The following is a 21625-nucleotide window of genomic DNA, read 5'->3' as shown; positions in this document are numbered from 1 at the left end:
CGTGAAACACTATTCAGGTGTCAATTGTTAACTATCATCCCCTTTATACTCGACCCTGACTAGGACTGTCTTTTGACATAAACCACTCTCCTTTATGGAAGGAATGGTTGTGGGCCAATCTACTCACCACACAATAGGGAGGCGAGGAAGGGGAGATGGGCGGTTCTTTATTATCAACCACAAAGTACAGGTTTATTACAATGAAACAAAACCCAAGGAGATCAAATAGCACAAGGACACACTACAAGGTTTCAGGAACTGTCATTATTGTTTAATGTGTTTTGGTTGTTATTCAATGGTTACCGACAACCCACAAATATGATAAATCAAAGCGAAGGAGGATTTTCATTCCCTGATGTCTGGGTGACGGCCCATCATGGACTGCCATGCTAAGCCATGCACTTTGCCACTATTTTAAGTTTCAATTTCTGAAAAAATCCTTGTGCAAAAAGTTTAACAACAAAGGAGGAACGCTTGCTCATTACGAATTTATCCCTGAGCATGTCAAGAATTCTGTTATTTCCTGGTGCCTTCCTTTCAGTGACTAAGCCCAAAACCCAAATTCGTTCTCTGTGTACACATTGTCGTTTCTCTTCATGTTCTTGTTTTCTAGAACCCAATTTCAATTGTGTTATCATCGGTTTACAATACGTTCAGCAAAGCAACTGAACATTTGCAAAGCACCTGTTACACACCAGATATTGCACTAAGAATCTGACATGAATTAAAACTTATTTGATCCTCACGGCTAGTCTTCCCATTTTATAGATGAAATTGAGGAAAAGAAAGGTGGAACAACATTTATTTATGCTTCTGTAAATAAACCACTGTGCTGTGCAGAGGTAAGATATCATGCCTCTTGGCTTTTAAACTATGGCTGAAAGGACACGTTTAATGATCCAAGGTTAAGGGGACAACATAAGCAAAGGCACGTAGGCATAAAAGTGCAGAGGGTGTTGAAGAAGGGTTAGTGGCAATTGTGTTGGCGTGGAGACTAAATGCAGGGAGGTAAAGGGCGAAGAAGATGGAAAGGTGGGTCAGGCTTGAGATGTGACTTGGGGGCTGGGATAGGGAGCACATTTTGCCCTGTGGAACGATTTCCTGAAATTTCACTCATTCAAGCACCACTGTAGCAATTTTGTCCACATCTGTGTATCACCTAGGCTATTTTTAATTTAATATATGCAATAGCCTTCCTTTTAAAAATGTATTTAAAATTTTCATATTACTGTAAATGTGAGACAAGTGCCACTTGCCAAAGATAACTACATGATTATTTAAATAAAAAAAATACTCATCCCTCTTAAATTAACTCATGTACCACAGTGAGACCCACAATCACATTTGGGGAACTATTTAAGCGGCAGTGATGAATCACAGAAGATCGGTGTTCTTATTCGTTGAATTTGGCTCTTTGTCCTTCATCTATATATATATGAAAAATATATATATTTAATATAAGATATATGTAATCTTAATGAACATTCATCTCCTTTTACATGAGATTCCCCAAGCTCCTCTCTCTTAGCGAGTTGAGTTCATAAAATATTTGGTTGATTGTGTTTTATGGAAAGCTAAGTTAAAATTTCATTTCACTCTCCTAAGATTTAAGGGCTGTTTTGTAGGTCAGCTATTTTAGATTCCCCTTGGTGTTTCGACATTCCTCTACACCTCCAGCAGCTGTCTGATCAAGGGGGCTGCATGGCCTCAGCAACACCGCAATGGGGGCCGAGTTTCAGAAGAGCTTGGCATGCAGAAGATAATGGTTTCTTAGAAAATCCCCTCAACGTGATCAGGACCCGGACAGTTGTGTCTGTAGGTGGCCATACCTTTATTAGTGAAAGATACATGTTCATCCTCACCGTTTTGAGGAGATAGGTTCTTGCTCTCGACTGAGAAGAGGATATAAGCACGTGTGTATGTGTGTGTGTGTGTGTGTAATAACAGGGAGGAGGTATAGGGATAGAGAAATGCAGAAAAGCTTTTTTGTTGTTGTTATTGTTCTTTTCTTTCTTGCCTCTGTCCTTCCCTCCTTCTCTTCCTTCTTCATTTTTGTTGATCTCAGGAAAATGTCACTCTGAAATAGCCAGTCACAGTCTGGGCTAACGACTAACTACTCCCCACCCCCTCCAGCATTTCCGTGGTGTGATTTGTCCTCTGGTCTACACAGCTGTTCCTACTGACGCTGATACACTTCGGTCCCATCAGTCTAGTTGTAGTCTTCTAGTCTTCTGTGTGTTAAGGCACAACGTATACGGGACGTTAAGTGGAGCTGGATATAAGTGTCTACACCCAGCTCTGCCACTCATCTGTGTACCTTTGGGCAAATCATGTGACCTCTCTGAGTCTCAGTTTACTTATCTGTACAAGTATTTGCCAAAGGTTTAGTAGGAATCAAAATGAGATCATATATGCTAAAGTTCTTGATAAACCACGTTGTTAATAAAGTGCTGTATCAATGTCAGATGTGTCAATGGCCAAACCTTAATTCTAGGCTAGACTGTTCTAGAACTGCACATCTTTCCCTTCTCCTAGAGGGAAAATAAAGGTCTTGTTTGTTTTACTACTCTATAAAGAGAATGCTGAGGTGGCTGAACTACCCACCAGAAATTCTACTTGCGAGGTACTATTCTGTTCCTTTGCCAGCAAGTTCCTTTCCCTAGGGGATGAATGAAGAAAAATGGTACATATTACAGGAATAGCCAAAGACAATGATTTTAGAAGATATCTTACACCAAACCCTTGAAATAGAAAAATGTGAAAGGATATCTAGAGGAGTTTGGTGTAAACACAGAATGTTGTGTCCCCTGGAATATATAGCAAAGGAGAATGGTTTTCTTCCTCTAGATGCCCATCAGTCTCCCATGACTCATCTACATGTGTTCTTCTCTTTATCTGCCTCTCCAAGCTCACACTTTTCCTCTCACCTATGTCCTAGCGCAGATTTGCTTTAAGTTTAAACCTTTAGAACACTTAACTGACAGAGCTAAGTCCTAGAATACCTGTCGAACCAGCAGTTGGGTAGCCTTTATGACAGCAGAGAACACCTGGATTACACCAGGTGAGAGCTTCCAAGCCATCTTAAATCCTCCCTCTCTCCTCCCACTTCTCTGTCTCTGTATAGATATAGAATAGATAGATGTATACATATAGATAGATATGCATACATGTACATATAACCAAATGTTCCACACACAATGAACTAAAATGTTCACTGAATTATGAACAGAGATAATTCTAATAGAGAAAATATTAAAATCATTCCAAATAATTGCAGTTCTATAGCTATTGTGGGAGATTCGTATCCAGGTTTTTTGTTAATAGCTTTCTTTCTTAAAGACCATTTATTTTCTTCATTGGCCTATACTTCCTTTCAAAGCTTTGTATTGCAGGCTGGTTAGCAGAGTTAACGTGCCAAGGTCAGAGCTCTTCTCCCTGTGTACATGGATTCTGTTTACTCTGTTCCAGGCCAGCTCTCATAAATAAGTATTACAGAGAGAGGGGTTGCATATGGACTAGTACAAATCCATCATCACTGCAGGAAAGACTCAAAGCAGATGATCTTGTCATGCTAGGTCAATAGAGCTTGTTTGTATATGAAGGACATCCAGATATTATAGTTTTAATGTCAAACTTCAGATCTCAGCTAAAGTCGACATGCCATGAATGTACGCACAAAATATCTTCTTTGGTGGAAAATCCATAAAAGTATAAAAAGAATAGCACCCTGTTATAGAGGCTTGGTCCAGTCTGAAGGCTCATCAGCCTGTAGATTACATGCGTTAGCCAAGTGCTGCCCCCACTGGTGCAAGAAGGGGACTGCTCTCCCTTCCTCCTTGACTCTTATGCCACGGAGAACAAAAATAGCACGAGAAAGGTTGACACGCCAAGCATGAGGCCTATGAGTTCCTTGGGAAATGGGTCTGAATTTTACAAGCTTCCACCTCTCAAGAAAATGATCCCAATGACGAAAACTGCAGACAGACAGACAAACCACATGGCCAACCCCATTCTCTGTATGTTCCACCTATCAAAGATAAGAAATATTCTTATCAGCAAAGTTAGAGGGTAACACACTCACCAGAAGATCAAAAGAAAAAGAAAAAAAAAATCCTCCAGGAGACCTGGAAGACCAGGAATCACAAAAGAGAGCCTTCCATTCCAACTGTATATATATGTCCATTTGCTGTTAGTGAATTAATATAACCCAAGCAATTCTCAGTTTAAGGGCTCTCATTTTAGGGACATTAGATAACAGGAAAAGTGGTCAAACTTGTTACTTTGAAAAGCAGTCTTGTGGCTTCAGAGTTGGACCATCAAAAACTCTGCAATTACTTTCATGAGTATCAGTCTTTTTTTAATACACAAATGTCTAGTCACGAGGGACCAGTTTAAAGAAGTATGATACATCCTCACGATGGGATATTAGACGGTCATTAAGTTTCATGCTTTGGATAATATCAACAAAACAGAAAAACATCCACAATATCATATTAAGAGAGGAAAGTAGATTATAAACTGTTCATAAGTTGTAGTCTCAATTCTACTGTATTTCCCTGGGTTATATATAACATACACACAACATGCACAGAAAAAAAGCATCAGTAAGAAATAGAAGAAATGTAAATACTAAGTCTTTGTGTGTATATAGGGAAATTTTATCTCATCTCCCTAAATGTCTTTAATAAGCATCAATGACCTTTACAATAAGAAAATCATAAATGTTTTTAACCTGCATATAAACACAAGAGTCTTCTAACCTGTACACCACTATTTCTTCTTCAATACCACTACTGGAAGAAGTATTATAACCTGGAAATTAGAAACATAGTTCAGAGGACTCAGGAGCCAACCACTGATAGCTGTCATGAAATAAAAATCTCAGTAAAACAAACAAGATGGATGACAGCTGTCTTTTAGTTTTGGGGACGCTTTCCTCTTTACCGTGTTTTGTTAAGCTTCAGTCTCCAAGTTCAACTCTGCTTTTCCTCCCCCATCAGCATGTACAGGTTTCAAAAGTAAAGTCAACCAAGGTTATCTTTTTCTTTTATCCCTTTCGTTCGTTCAGTGGCTGACGACCAACACGAAGACAACTAGCCTTTCTGAAATGACATTTCTGAAGTCTCTTCTCCCAATACATCCTGCTCTTCTCTTCAAATTATTTTAGAAACATAAATTAGGTTGCAATCTGACATTATGAACTGAGTTTAATAACAGCAGTGTTGAGACACTGGGGGTTAAGAGTATACTCTCTCTTCCCAGGGCCCCCAGGGGAATCTTTCTGGAACCCCAAGAAAGGGGTTAATGAACAGGGTGCATCACGGCTCTGAGAGCTCAGGGAATAAGAAGGGAACACTTGGATGTGAGAGTCTGTGATAACCACAACTCAGAAAGGCAGCCAAAACCATGCCACTCTGTTTGTAAGCCACGGTCATAAATAAGTATCAGCGGAGTCTTTACTAACCAAGCAACATGAAACATCCACCCAACTATTAGACCATATCAAATAGTAAGATTGAAACACCATCTTAAGTTACAGAAATTTCAAGTGTCACAATAAGAACCTTTCCCCTTGCAAGACTTTTTTAAAAAGATTTTATTTATTTGAGAGAGAGACAGAGAGAGCATGAGGAAGGGGAGGGGGAGAGGGAGAAGCAGGCTCCCCACTGAGCAGGGAGCCCAATGCGGGGCTCGATCCCAGGACCCTGAGATCATGACCTGAGCCGAAGGCAGACGCTTAACTGACTAAGCCACCCAGGCGCTCCTCTCTTTACAATACCTTTGTAGGAATGTGTACTGGTAAATTTTACCTTATCCCCCCCAAATGTCTTTAGTAAGCAAAATGTCTTTAATGAGTCTTTTAATAAATTATCTTTATAAGAAAATCATAAGTGTTGTTTCTCCTTTTTCCCCTGCCACCAGGAAAGCTACAATACTAATTTCGTGGGGGCAATGCTTGGTTCATGGTCGGTGCTCAAGAATTCTGTGTGGAAGGCAAGGGCAGGAAAGGACAGGGAAGAGGGGGGAAGGGAGGGAGGGAGGGAAGGAGAACGGAAGGAAAACTTAAAGCCATGTGTTTCGTGCATTGTTGTTTGGGCTGGGCTGTACATTGTAGAGAAAGGAGGACATATCCAATTTTTAGGACTTCCAAAGTCATCCCCTGGTGTTGTTAACAGTTCCACTACTCAAAACTTCTCTCTATTAAGAAGTCCTCTCTATAGCTAATATAAATCCTCTCTGCTTGATCTTAAGCCCACTTACTCTGCTTCTGTCTCAGAGGAGAAAGGGAACAGCTGATCTCCACACTTGGCACAGTAAGTCTTCATACATTTAAAGGGAGTAAGTCATCACTTCATTGCCTTTTCTTCTTCCCCCTAACAAACCCAATTCCCACAGCCTTCCTCTATGGATCCTGTTTTCTAATCCCTTAATCCAATGATGCACATTAGTACTCAGTTCAAAGTCGGTAAAAATAGCATGTTGTCAAATGGCAGTATCATCAGGGAGATCCAGAGCAAACACCCCCAACACGAGAAGCTTCTGTTTTACCTCCTCAGACAACCTCTGTGGAGTCTGAGGAGAGCACGGATTCCTTCCCGGCCTCTCCTCCAAGGATGGGAGGTGGAGCACAGCTTGTACAGGTGTGTTCGGGCTGTCACAGCATATCTACTGGCCTACTCAGCAATATCTCACACTGGGCTGGGCACAGACATACTGCGGATAACCAAACAGATGCGCTTCCTGTGTCGGGAGCAGTCTGTCAGCGTGGATGGCAGTGACTGAGTGAGTGTGTGTGTGTGTGTGTGTGCGTGTGCGAGCGAGCGCGCATGCATGCCAGGGAGGAGATGGAGTGGCTGGTTTATTTTGTCAGTCAACAGCTTTCAAGTGGCATCTGCCACAGCAGCAATCAACCTCTGTTGTATCATCACCAAATTGATCATTCTGGAATATGATCACCGTCGCCCTCAGGTGCTCATATCACACAGCACCCGCCGCCTCCTGGCTACGAGGCTGTCGGAGGCATATAGCATCTCGTAACCTGTCTCATTCATCCCCGGCTCCAGATGCTGGTAGAGCATTTGGTCTTATTATGTTGTTGCTGTTGTCACTCTTGGGGATCTTCCTTCTACCAGTTTAGTGCCCTTCCTCTCTCCCCCTGATCTATCCATTAATTCATAAATACTATTATGGGCCCAGCAGTGTGTGCTAAGTACTTTTATTTCTAGCCCTTCTTTCAGGACGGGATGTGGCTGTACTATCTCAGCATTGCAAGCCTAAGGTGGTAACTGGGATTTGGGGAGCGAAAACAATGACCCCGACAAACTGAGAATGTTTTAATCTGCATAAAGAAGGGCATTTTCCGATAGGTGGAGGCAGAGAAGAGGGAGTGGGCTTATAAGGTACCCTTCTTATCTTGAGGAAAAGGCAAGCAGAGATGCCACCCATACATACCCTCCTGCGATTCGGACGCAGACAGTCCCTCTAAAGCGTGTTTACATCTTACAGCCTGAAAATGCACCATCATCATTTCCTGAAGTCATTACTCAGAACACACCCCCACTGCATTTCATTTTTATTATCCCCATTTTAGGAACGATTAAATGGAAGCAGAGAGCAGCAGCAATGAAGCAAATCATGAGAGGGTCTGATAAAGACCGAAGCCTGAATGCTCGTTGGAACGGCTTCTCTGTGCCAGCCTATTTTTAATGCAAGTTTATGCAGCTGTCCCCCACTTAGAGAGAAGACTTACAAATCAACCCACTCTGCACACATTTTTCCACCATCCCCTGCCCTTTCCAACTTACCATGCTATCCCCGCACACATGTATGTGTGCATTCCCTGTGAAACATTCTTGTCCGCGTTCCTATATACCAAAGAGATTACTCGGCTTTCTGTGAATGTAATTCTGATCCAAAGATCTCTGCTATTCTAGCCCCCACCCCATGCCTCTTTAGTAGCTACTTACATAGGATCCCATTAAAAGTTCACAAGAGCAGATGCTGTTTATTTTTTTAAAAAAGGAGGTTGAAGTTAGAATGGCAAAAATGGACACGGAAAGAAACAAATGTTGGAGAGGTTGTGGAGAAAGGGGAACCCTTTTACACTGTTGGTGGGAATGCAAGTTGGTACAGCCACTTTGGAAAACAGTGTGGAGGTTCCTCAAAAATTTAAAAATAGAGCTACCCTATGTCCCAGCAATTGCACTACTAGGTGTTTACCCCAAAGACACAGACGTAGTGAAAAGAAGGGCCATATGCACCCCAATGTTCATAGCAGCAATGTCCGCAATAGCCAAAGTGTAGAAAGAGCCGAGATGCCCTTCAACAGATGAATGGATAAAGAAGATGTGGTCCATATATACAATGGAATATTACTCAGCCATCAGAAAGGATGAATCCCCAACTTTTACATCAACATGGATGGGACTGGAGATTATGCTAAGTGAAATAAGTCAAGCAGAGAAAGTCAATTATCATATGGTTTCACTTATTTGTGGAATATAAGGAATAGCATGGAGGACATTAGGAGAAGGAAGGGAAAAATAGGGGGGGTGGAACTGGAGGGAGAGATGAACCATGAGAGACTATGGACTCTGAGGAACAAACAGGGTTTTAGAGGGGAGGGGGAAGGGGGGATTGGTTAGCCCGGTGATGGGTATTAAGAAGGGCACGTACTGCATGGAGCACTGGGTGTTATATGAAAACAATGGATCGTGGATCACCACATCAAAAACCAATAATGTATTGTATGGTGACTAACATAACATAATAAAATTAAAAAAAAAAAAAGGAGGTTGAGCAAATATATAAAATTTTTATATGCTTGAAGTGTTTTCAGAGAAAATACATTAGACCCTGGAAACAATAATTTCTCAGGGGACGGGCCTGGGGGAACCGAGGATCACAGATAAGAGGATGTTCTTTTCACTGGATACCCTCTTGTACCATTTGACTTAGTACCGTGTGCAAATGTTACCTAAGAAAAGGAGGAGGGCACCAACTGACATTTGTTGAATACTGGCTATGTTTCAGTCACTATTAACTGGTGTTTTACTATAAAATCTCCTTTAATCTTTATTAACAGCCTTATGTAAAACCCTATTTTTACAAAAGGGAAATAGAGTCGGGTAGTATCATCGCCTGGTTTACGCAGCTGATAAATGGCACTTGGGGCATTCATCTCAGCTCTTTTATCTTCTTATTATTATTTAAATTCAATTAGCCAACATGTAGTACATCATTAGCTTCATTTCAGCTCTTTCTGATTTCCAAAACCATGCTCAGTCCCAGATTATGCTGCCTGGACTTCAAGTCGTTCAAAAGAAACCAGATTTATAAGACGATGGCTGTGAGACTACTTTTTAAAACCTGAAAGGATATAGTGAAGGCCCCTCACAATGGTTTACACCAGCATCTGAGTGAGTCTTCCTCAACCTGAGGCTCCTTGTTGGAAACTGTTGAGGCTCGCCACCACTGGGAAGTTGGGCCTCACTGAAGATGGCCTCCGCCCCGCCCCGCAGAGCATCGCTGCTTGTGGCCTGCTCACACCCACGGTGGAGTATGCCCCTGCTCTCCTGCACTCTTCAGTAAACCAGTCTGTCTACCTGGGAGAGTTTCGGGCAGAAGTGAACTAACACTCCTAAGCATATGGACTCATTCATTTAACGGTTATCTTTTGAGTGGTCATTCTGAGCCAGGCACTCTCCTTAAGCGTTAGGATTACAGAGGTGAACAAGGTCCTTGCTCCCAGGAAGAATCTGTCCTGGTGTGAGGAGACAGGCAGTAAACAATCAGGCAAATAGGCAAAACATCAGGTAGAAAATACACTGAAGAAAATTAAAATCAGCTCTTCTGATAGAGTGGCTGGGTGAGTACTTTAGCTTGAGTCCCCAAGGAAGGCCTTCTGAGGAGATGATATTTATCTAAATGACAAGAATGACAAATATTCGCTGGGAGCTACTGTCCTTAGAAACAAACTCAGGTTCCTTTTGTATGCCTCAGCTCGCACCCCAAATCCATTCCAAGCCCTGACTTATTTACAACGTGAAATTTGCGATTCCAGAAGCTAGAGCCAGAAAGGACCCTAGATGTCTTCTTAATCTCATGTCAGTATTTTAGACACGAGAAGAGAAAGTTCCAAGGAAATGAAAACAGCAGGTCACGTAGTTAGTTAGGGGCATGACCAGAAGCTGTGGGTCCTGTCTTTTAGCCCTCATTTCCCCCACAAATCCAGATTCCTTCCCCATTTATCTTCCCAGTATCCATCTCCTCACCGTAGACTCTTTGCCCTGGTGCCTACATCTATGGAGTCCACAGACACTAAATCTTCCCTGGACTACATGGAACCTTCTAGAGTGGTATTAGAAATCCTGAGAACACAGAGGGTCCTGGGGGCCAGGGTAACGGGGAAAAAAAGTGTATCACTTCCCACGGTACAACTTCAGCACATCCCAGACATGCTCTAGGTCTGTGCCCAGTTCCTGCCACCCCTCTCTGCCCATAAGTGAGCCCTAACAAGGGGTTCCACATTGGGGAACCTCCTGGCTCTGTGAACTCAATGAACAGTAAAGACCCCTCTCTTCAGCAATGTTCCCTGATTTAATCAAGTCAGTATGAAAATGTTCTATTCTATGAGCCCACCACCTCCCAAAAGGCCTTATAAAAAGATAAACCACAGAATTTCTTTAAATAACAAGCTTCCCTAGTACATTTAAAGTATGATCTATGAAAACTCAATCTACATAAAGATTTTATCTCCCCTCTGCCCCCAAAAAGAGGTATTTCATCAAGGGCAATAGCACAAACTTGGGATTCTTAATGATAGATTTTAGACTCTTGTATTATGTAATGGTTCTCATTCATTTGACACATACTTATTGAACCGCTCTATGCAATACACTCATCTAGGTTGCTGGGAGGACACAGTGATATAAAGACACAGTGTCTGCCGTCTGGAAGCACACATACACACAACTCTAACACCGACAGATGTGGTAGTGCTACAACAGAGGTAGGAACAAAAGCTGCAGGGGACAAGGGAATGTGAGAGGTTATATCTCGGTCAAAGATGAGAGAAGAAGACAATAACATTTTAACTGGGTTTCAAACGATGGTTATGATTTATGTAATTGGACGACCCACTCCAGAAAGAGGAAATGTCATGACATGCTGTACAGGAAGCAAGGTGTACCAAGACAGCCCAGTGTAGCTTGATGACGAGACAGGAAACAGCAAGGCAGAGAAGACAGGTCTTGAAAGGTAGACCAGAGCCCTGAATGCAAAAATAAAGTCTGGACCCGATGCATAAACTACAGAAACTCTGAGCAAGTTTGGGCTGAGAAAGAACGTAATCAGAGTTGTGCCTTTCAATGAGTTGAAACTCATTCTAGCAGCCATGTCCAGGACTGATCTGAATGGATAAAGGTAGGCATCAAGGACACGGAGGCCCATTTAAAAAATTATCACATGGTTCCTGGATCATATAAGGAGGAATAAATTCAAGGGCCACCATAAAGGTAGAATTGTTAAGAAGGGAAGGGAACCATATCCCAGGGAGGGTGTCTAGTTTTGGAAAGTGGAGGCTGGTCACAGGCCTCAGATTCCAGCCTAGAGAAATCAGCATGAGTGACAGTAAGTGGTGTCTCTTTAAGGACAGGTGTGAGATGCCCCATACTTGAGGCAGTAATCCTGAGTCTACCGCATAAAAGCTATCCCAGCTGGACATCTCTGATCCACATATGAAGGCTCAGTTATTAATAACTCCTCTTCTGGAGATACAGAGAAGTGCCCGTTTTACATGTGGTCCCAGAACACTTCTTAAATTATTATGTCTCTATAGCAGCAGTGAAAAGCACCCTGATTGGGGTGAAGAGCAGGAGCCCAGGGAAAAAGCACTTCTGAACAAATGATAACTCAGTAGAAGGAGGACAACTTTAATCAAGAACATAAGGAATAATCTCAGTCTTATAGCTGTGCCCTGATATAAGAAACTACAGGACAGATTGAGGTCTTTCAATTTTAAGAATAAGGCCCCGGATTTCCACTACGTGAGCCACACATGCTGTTTCACGGGTGAGCATTCACATAACTACCTGTCCAGGGCTCTCTGACGAGATGGTGAATTTCAAGAAATTCATCTCTGATCTCTTTTCCTGGCTATTCTTTCTAGAAATATATAGTTTGGTTTCCATACCAGTCAGATCCATGCTGACATCCTGATGTTTGTTCTCAGCCAACTGACCCGCAGAGTCTATAGAAATTGCCTTAAATCAGTGTTTCCCAGCATGTTTTACAGAATATGAATTTCATGAACAAAGGGATCTCACAGTAAAATAAATTTGGGATATACCAGATTAAGTAAAATTAAGGATGGCTCTTTGCTAGAGACAGGACTCCTCTTCTAATGTTAATATGTTCTGGGAACCTCCCAGAATGAGAAAGGGGAGGTAACATCTCCCAACCTTATTTATCCACAGAACCATTTCTCAACAAAGCACCTCAAGGAACAAATGACCTGAAGGACATACAGGAGAAACACCAGTGCTGACATTACTCTCGGGAACATCCGTATTTAAGTAGGAATCAGGGATAACAATAAAAGCAAATACCTATTAAGGGCTTACTATATGCCAGGCACATTTCTAAGTCTTTTATGTATATTAATATATTTAATCCTCATAACAACCCTGTTACCTTGGTACTATTATTTTTAATCCCATTTTATAGATGAGGAAACTTGAGGCACAGAGTAGTTAAGAGATTTGTTCAAGCTCTGACATAGACAAGTTTGTGAGTAGAGGAGCTAGGAATTGAACCTAGGTAGTCTGGCACCCACAGAAATTAATTTCTGATTGATAGAGTTTCAGACACTGGGATCAGCTGGCAGGGGGTGAGATCCTGAGAGGAGCCTCGCATGGCAAGCCTCTAATCACAGTAAATTCAAACCTGTGTGTTTGTAAATCAGGTTTCATCGACTTCCCCAGTATACTGTGTAGGATACAACTTCTGAATTGTACCACTAATTTGATTTCTTCCTGAAATTATGTTATATTATACATGTGTACTCTCTTCCATTAAGACAAAGTCATGATTCAGACAGCACCATAATCAATAAAAATGGTAATGCATTAAGAAACTAATCTCTTGATTAACCAAAGGAGCAAGAAAATGAAGATGCAAGTTTGAGGAATGACTTCTTCTATGTTCTTCAAAGTACTGCACTCTTACTTCCCAGCGCAGAGACCAAAACCAAGGTTTGGTTTGGTTTTCCTTGAACGTGTTGCAAAATTTTATATCCCTACCCCATCTACTTAGCTCAAGAATTGCCAAAAGATATGTCCTACCCTCTCCCACTTCCTCTCCTTGTTCAGAAGGATTATCACCAGTTTCGGGTGCATCTGGTAGCCATCTTCACTGAAGGACAGATTTCTTCCCTCAAAAGTGACATTGATCAGATACCTGTAAAGATAAAATAAAAGAAAGGTTAAAAGTATGAAGAAGGTATGCCAACAACAAGATAGTTGGGAAGACAGAGAGAAAGGTGAATGGAGACAGACACATAGATAGATATATAAATACCACCGTGAAACCTGGTATCCCTCCAGCTCCCATTTGGTTATGCATTGAGTTGTCCAAGTTTTCACATAATAGGAATAATATGAAAAGATAAAAAGAAACCTACTTCATTAGGTTTGTAAGGCTTAAATGAGATAACTTACCATGAGGCCTGGTACACAGTAAACCTTCCTTAAGCGTTAACAATTATTATTCACAAAAGGATGTCCATTAAAGGGTGAAGGTTGTAGAAGAAAAGAAAGTGGGAGTGTTATGGTAAGAAAGGTGGCATACTGAGCATAGGGTCTCTCTGCCTCCCAGAGATAGGTACATACTTTTGAACTCTTGCTAAGATCTGGCCCAGCCCATACTTCTAAGAGTTGTGAGATGAGTCAGGGATCTGGTTCCACAAGATGCATCTGGAAACCAGGGCTATTGCAGTGTGTATAATGAACAGAAAATACCAGGGGGTTGTGGGGAAGGAGGGAGAGGTATTTCAGAAAGTATTCCAGGCACAGGCACATAAATCAGCAGAAACTCTGGAAGTAACTAGAGTCAGACCAATGAAATTGGCTTCCTCCTCGACACCTGCACCTCCAGCTGACCCTGTTCCCCTGTTGGTTGCTCTGATCTGATGAAGAGTTCCCTCACCGGGAATTCCCACTGGCATGCTCATTACAATCACATTAGTGCAACTGTGGAGATGGTAATTAATGTCCCTTTACCATAATGGCCCGAGGAGTCAATAATGATGAGCTCAGTGTTCACAAGACATGCTACTCTAGAGCCTTGGGCATGACGCTGCTGTGAGACATGTCTCTGCTGAGAAGCAAAAGATGTATTTTGTAATTGCCACAAGGTTTCCAAGGGGCTTCGAATTTGTGACCGACAACAGTTTCCCAACACATTGAAGGGAAGAAGAACGCATTAGGAGACAGCTTAAAGTTTCCTCTTGTAAGTCTTCTCATTCAACAAAACTGTGAGACTCTTCATTCTTCCAGGTAACCTTAGGTTAAGCAACAAGGTTGCTAAGATGCATATCCTTCAGGCAATTATAAAGATGACTAGAGATCATGAACCAAACCTTCATGGAACACTTCCTACTTCTAGAGCTGCTTGGGCTTTTTCAGCCTGTCATTCTCTGGTCTTATGGTCTTCACAAATGCAATCAAGAACACTGAAGACCTCAAAAGAAGAGAGATTCTTAGACTCTCAGAACTGAAAGAGACCTTCATGATCAACTAGTCCACCACTTCTTACAGTCTATGCTTTCCCTCTACAACATAAGATGGGCTCTCTCAGCTCTTAGTATCATGGCACCCTCCACCCTCAAGGTAGTCATCTCACTGTTGGGCAGAGGTTTTTGGTTTTGTTTTTACTTAAAGTTGAAATCTGCTCCCCTGACACCCCTAGATCCTGGTCTCCTCCTTAGATATTATACAGTTTTAGTCTAATCCTTCTTCCACATGAAAGCTCTTCAAGTATTCAAAGACATTTATCACGGCTACCTTATAAATTTTAATCTTTGAAGAAAACTTAAGCTCATTTAGTTCTAGAATTTTAACTTGATAGGTGAAGGAAACCAAAGCACGGAGAAGTCAAATTATTTGCCCAATGTTCCACAGCTAATTGGGAGCAGAGTTAACAGGTTAAGCCACACTCCCAGTCCCATGATCTCTTCACCCTCCCATCCTGTCATATGCCACATCAGGTTTAACATCTCCAGTTCCTTTACGTAGTTATCACATGCCATGACTTCAAGTCCCCTCCTCTTATCCCCTGGCTGCTATTTCTGGACACCTCCAACTGGTAAATGTGTAGCACTCCTAGTTCAACTCGACGCTCCACATAGCATCCTCCCCATTCCTTGCACTGCCCCTCATCTTTCAGCTCTATGCTGCTTGCTCAAGCCCATCACCAGTTAGAAAATAATATTCAGATCTCCCATAGTTCACAGTTTCAACACTCCAGCCAAAGCCGTATATAATTCGTTCCAAGGAACAGAATCACAAAGCCACAAAACAAAAATATTTTAAACTAACAAACCAGAATGTAAGCACCCAATGTAATTAACTTGGAAAGTATGTTCTTACTACAATAATATTGCATTGCTTAGAATAATTTCTGGAACTCTTCAGAGAAGGTTAATGAGACATGCAAACAAATTTTAGTTTTCTCTCTTTTTTTGGAAGAAAGGAGGGAGGAGAAAGGAAGGAAGGGGAAGGGAGGAAGGGAAAGAGAGAGAAATAAGTCACCTGGCTTAAGTACCCTCCTTTTACCGGATATGGTTCAGAATAATTCTAACTTCATCTAAATTAAGATATGTTTTTTTTAAGTGTCCATTTCAGAAGGCAATTATAAGAGAAGTTCCAAAAATAATTTAAGTAATAAGCATCATGAATGGCTTCTCAAGATGACTTCTTTGAAGGAGAATTGACTCAGGCGTACAAGTTTTAAAATTCAAACTTCCAGAACATAAACCACACTCATGGGTAAGGTAGTTGCTCTACAGTTACATTTTTCTAGTTACTCCACATCTTTCTGATTTTTCTTTTAAACTCTTTCTGGGATGTTCTCTCTCTTCCAGCTCTACAGGATCATTTTATTCTACCTAGGCACTTCTCCCACATTTTACACTTACCAAAAATATTGATAAATTTTATGACAATATACAAAATATTCTTTCCCAAAGTATCCTATAATCACTCATATCCTTCAGCAGCATATAGATTAATCATTCACATTGTGTTTTTCTGAGTAATTCCCTCTGATGAGCCAACATTTAGCTATCAGTGAGGAGCGTGCAAATATACACCTGGCCTGAACAATGATGCCCTTTGAATAGCAGAACAAAGCAATCCACTCACTAGTAACAAAAAAGTGAAAAAATAATTGGGACTGTGGTCACTTCTAGGCATGGGACTTTGGCTCCTGAACCTCAGTTTTTCCTCTTTAAAATGGAAACACCACTCTACCTCCAGCTTATCAGGTAAGCCTGCTGTGCTGATCAAATGAAATAATGGGTAGGATGACTATAGAAAATAGGAGGCAAATATAAGGTTATTCAGAAAAAGAATATATTAGCAGGATTTGAATATCTAAAGGCAAGAAACTTGCCTCATTTTGGATCTCACCGAGTGAAGTATGATAACTACATTTTAACGAGACCCAATTATCAATGGAATACATTGGAGGAATGGAGATTGCATTCCTCATAGGAAGGATAAACTAGGTCAAATGGTCATATTAGTCCATTTAACTTTCCATAATGCCTGAAAATATCCAACAACCTCTGGATCTGGCTGCATTTTGCCAATTTTGAACATTAATTAAAACCTCAAAGCTTCCATGTGTAAATCCTTGGTAAAGGATTAAACTATAATTAAAAGATGCCACAGCTATTCTGTTTTTCTCTAAACATGCCATCCTTAAGTATACAGTCAGAAAGCCTAGCTCAAGTGGCAGCCAAATTCAGAAGACTCAAGTCTCCTGGAAGCCCCAGCAAGGCTTGGTATATAAATATATATATTGCTTGATTTGTCTCTAGGATGTAGATGGACCCATAAGAAACCTTACTGTGTCTCATCAAGTTCTAGTATTACACAGAATCTCAAATTGTTAGAACCAGAAGAACATTTAGAAGCTATCCATTGAGAACTCTCATTTCAGAAAAGGGAAAACAGGCTCCAAGATGCTACCCTCTTTTCCAAGTTGACCTCCCTATTCAAGACTGCAGTTCAAGTCTTCTGGTTTTCAGTTCAGTGTTCTTTTCATTTATCACCAAGTGAAGTGAAAGCAGTTTTACAAGTCCCAGATGTGCATTTTAGCACATTCTCATGTCACATGTCATGCCCTGGACTATGCAGATCCTTAATACAGACTGCATAAAATAAAATGCATCTCATTTCCTGCTTGACTCCTCGTTGAGAAAGAGCCTCGGAACCCCAAGGGGCTCAGAGCCAATACATTCACTTTATATGGCCAAAGTCATACTCTAGTGGGTTTAATGAGGTCAAGCTGAGGTAAAAAAGCCCTTGTGCCTCTTTGACTTTGACCATGCCACTCAGAGCTCATCCACTGCACCACAATGATACCTAAAGCAATGATTTAGCAGTATGTCCTGTGTGGTAGGCATCCAGAAGAGCTCTGCCAGAATTTTCCCAGCAAACCAAGAGTCTTGGCACAGCAATACTCACTCTGCCCTCCATATTTTTACAAGGCACTGGATTTTTTTATTAGTATCTGTTAATATAGTAGTAAGAAAGATAAGTCTCTTCATTTCATCCGATCCTTTCATGGCTAGATGAAGCAGATGAAGTCCAGAAGGGTTTGTGGTTTACCATGATCAGATGACAGGGCTGGAAACAGCATGCAGGTGTCCTCACCCTGGGTCCAGCATCCTTCCTGCTCACCACCATGCCTCAAAAACAGTGGCTTTTTTCATATTCTCTTTCCATTCTCCAGCTATTAAGAGCAAAGCAAGAAAGGAAAAACAATTCCAGACAGGAGACTGGAATCCTTGACTCCTTGTTTGCAACTTCTAACTCCAAAATTCTGTAACTCTCTAATTGAGTCTTTGGTGTGTCACTCACCTGTTAAGGCCTTCAAGTCCCTCATCTATAAAATCGACCGGTTCATACCATCTGACTCACCTGATGAGGGAAGTACAGGGATGCTCCTCTAACACGCTCTCTAGTTCATCTGCGGTTGTTACATTATTACACTTCATTGGCTGGATGGCAAAACCACACATCCTGCAGTCTTTCTCTTGTCTCTCTTAATCATTTTACTATTTCACTTAGCACTACTTTGTATACACATTTTCTCTGGAAATCGTGGAAACAATTTCTCACAGGATTAGAAATAGTGGACTTGAAAACACTTAAAAGCTACCTAAGTAGAGGCCAGTACTGGGGGAAAGAGGCAAAGATATGTAAAAATTAGACAACTGGTGTTATGTTTTGGTAAACTAAATAGAAATTTCTGACTTTGGCCCAACTTAAAAATTCATGTTTATCACAGTGAGTCCAAAATGACCCATCCAGTGGAATGCTGTCAATGTGGCAGGCCATGGCCAGGGAGCAATTCTCCACTGGACTTACCAATGGGTCCCTGTAGGATTAAACCCAGAAGAGATATCTCATTGGTAAGATATCCTACGTGCAAATGATTATCTAGACGATGCCCCAAAATGCTGGTAGAAAAGACATAAAGAGGAACAGAAAAACAACTGAAGAGCAGAGGACTGAACTATGTATCACACACATACTCCATCACCACCATGACCACCACCCAGGTGGTGTAGCATGGTTTGAGCAAGGAGTCACACAACCTTCGTTCAAATCCTGGACCCATCAGTTCCTAAATTGTGTGGCAATCTTTTTAAGATACGTGACTTATTTTATTCTTGCCAACCATGGTTTTCTTTTCAAGGAAAAGGGATTTAAAGAAGTTTTAAAAGTTTCCTTCAACATATAATGTCATATATAAAAATCTTAAACCATGCTGTTGAACAAAAGAATTAGAAATACCAGTTTCCTAAGCTATCGAATACAGTTCTTTTCCCTTATTTCTGTATAATGATACTTAATAGAGAACCTCAAGAAAAACTAATTTAAAGAGCACATTGTAATATTAATTTATAATTACTTGAAAAAAGATTAAAAATAGTTTGTCTTCCAGTAAATTAAATATTTGCTCTGAAATGGTGTTTATATCATTAATTTATTTTGCAAACCATTCTTCACAACTCATAAAAGTTTCAAGTTTAGGCTAGTCCATATCTTAGTTATTTAAATTCTAAGTCCATGGTGTTAAATTAATGAGATAGTAAAGTATCTTGAGGACTGACTGATATAAATTTAATATGCTTCCTCTTGCCTGCTGGTGGTGAGGACTGTGCTTGGGGCCCTGAGCAGTCTGGGTTGAGCTGCATTTGTGTGAGGGGTAAATGGTGATGTATCAATTCACCATCTATTGCAATGAAAAGACTTCTCAGGCCTCTAGGCCTAATAGAGAAAAAAAATTCTGCTTCATGACTGAATACCATGAATTATTTTCATGTGGAATGAAAGAAAACAGAAGAGCACTGTTGGAAGTTGCCCAACAATCCCTGCTTGAACATAAGAGGGCAGAGAACATTAACTTTCCTCCAGAAAGATGTTAAATCAATGAGCATTGGGAGTAGTTCTGCCACAAACTGGAATGACCTCATGCCTGCCCACCTGCACTACCCTCTCGCCAAGTCGGGTCAATGTGGCAGGAAACAGTTCTCTTCTGGACTGATGGGTCCATCTGGATCAAACCCAGGAGCTGGTCCTCATTCATAAAATAGCCTACACCCAAATGAATGACAAAGCCTGGACAGTGCTTAGTAGTGAGGAGTAGAAAGAAAATAAGAGGGAGAAAGAGAAGAGATTAAGCAAAGAGGAAAGGAATGTGATTATGGACTGAACACACACACACACACACACACACACCCCACCCCCACCAACAGACCATGCAGTGTGGTGTGTAAGAGCAAGGACACTGGAGTCAGATGAGCTCTGCACAAGTCCTTGATCTACCAGGCCTGAAGTTGTATGATCTCACAAATTATTTGACTTCTCAGTTTCTTTGCCATAAAAAAATGTGCGTAAAAATAGTACCTACCTCATAAGACGGTTGTGAGGACATATAGGACTTAGAACTGCACCTATCACAGTGAACCTTACGTGTTAGCTGCTTCTGTTATAATTACCTTCTTTTTTTTTTTTTTTTTAGGTTCCTTGGATATCAGAGAATGCTAGTTTGCAGAGACTTCTGGATCAGTCTAACTTTTCATAGTTAGAACCAAACACCCTGGAGTTTGGGGAAATGCTGCTACTCTTTGGCATGTTAAATTCAGAGTCTGAGTCTCCCAATTCCTGGATCTCTTCTTTTCCATAGTAACACCAGTCCAGGACATTTCCTCTCATTCCCACAATATCCCAAACTCTGAAGGCTCAGGAACATTTGTCTTCGTACTAGGACTGGTTACCCCTGTGAGGTTTTGTGTAGTGGCGAATTACTTAATCATACTTCAATATAAAGTTCACTTCCTAAGAAAGGCAAAAGATGAACTCATATCCCCATAATTTTAGCCTAGAGTAAATGACTCCTCAAAATGACCCCCATCCTGACCTCCCAGAGCCCTGCTTTGAACGCTGTGTAACTCTCTTTAAAGTTCCTTTGTAAGGGGCAAATTCTCGCTTGTGTATTCCTTAGGGAACTAGTGAGGCTGCCTTTAAAAAAAAATTTTTTTTTTTATTACTACATCACTTCATTTAATGCTTATATCAGATACTTAGGGAATACAGATAGACCTAATCACAACACTGAGGTTTACATAGTATTTTTAAAGTTTTTATTTAAATTCCAGTATAGTTAACATACAGCGTACTATTAGTTTCAGGTGTACAATATAGTGATTCAATGCAGTGTGCTGAGCAGTAAAGCTGTTTCTCATTTAGGGAACTGTGCACAGAACTCAGTAATGGAGAAGGAATTATTTCTTGTCCTCATGCCCACAACCTTTAGTCACCTCTGCTAGAGGTGAGACGTGCTAAGGTGCTACAGGAAATCCAGTTACTAGAGGCAGTAGGAAAGGTGAAACTCCCCAGTGGGAGGGAATCAAGAACTTCTGGATAATGTTATTGCCACTGGATATTTTTTTCCTTTTGAATTCATATTTCCATGCTGTACATAAGTTAAACTCACTTTCATTTTAAAAAACACTGAACAAAAAATCCCTTTCCTCTTCCACGGATTAGGTGCTCTATCTGTTGGAATATAGACCTAGAAGCTATCAAAGCCAAGTGGCAGGACCTTCCCAGAGAAAACACCAAGACAGGTCAAAGGCTAGCTGATCCCTGAGCACGCTGATGTTTCTTCTTTATGCTTACTAATAATTTTAAGGTGAAGCTTTGCCTTTCTGACATCCATTTTAGCTCATGAGCTGGCAACACTACTCAGGGGCTATGCCAAGACCAGCCAAACAATGACTGGCAAAGATTTCTCTAGGACATTCCACTTTGACCAGGAGTCTTTTTCT

The 21625-nt window shown here is 41.0% G+C and overlaps 1 protein-coding gene across 1 annotated transcript in view; it reads right to left on the bottom strand.

The window, feature by feature from the left end:
* GRIN2B (glutamate ionotropic receptor NMDA type subunit 2B) overlaps nt 1-21625 on the bottom strand; it is a 404765-nt gene that overhangs the window by 90173 nt on the left and 292967 nt on the right. The window contains exon 5 of the mRNA XM_045870040.2: nt 13344-13458. Within this exon, the coding sequence (XP_045725996.1) occupies nt 13344-13458 (115 nt within the window). The remainder of the gene's footprint in view (nt 1-13343; nt 13459-21625) is intronic.

Source organism: Mirounga angustirostris, unplaced genomic scaffold (genome assembly GCF_029215605.1).
Source record: "Mirounga angustirostris isolate CCGP_5_RB_7025 unplaced genomic scaffold, mMirAng1.0.hap1 SCAF_5, whole genome shotgun sequence".
In the NCBI taxonomy this organism is placed as follows: Eukaryota; Metazoa; Chordata; class Mammalia; order Carnivora; family Phocidae; genus Mirounga; species Mirounga angustirostris.
The sequence above is the reverse complement of the archived record's forward strand: the minus strand, read 5'-3'. Positions and strand labels throughout refer to the sequence as shown.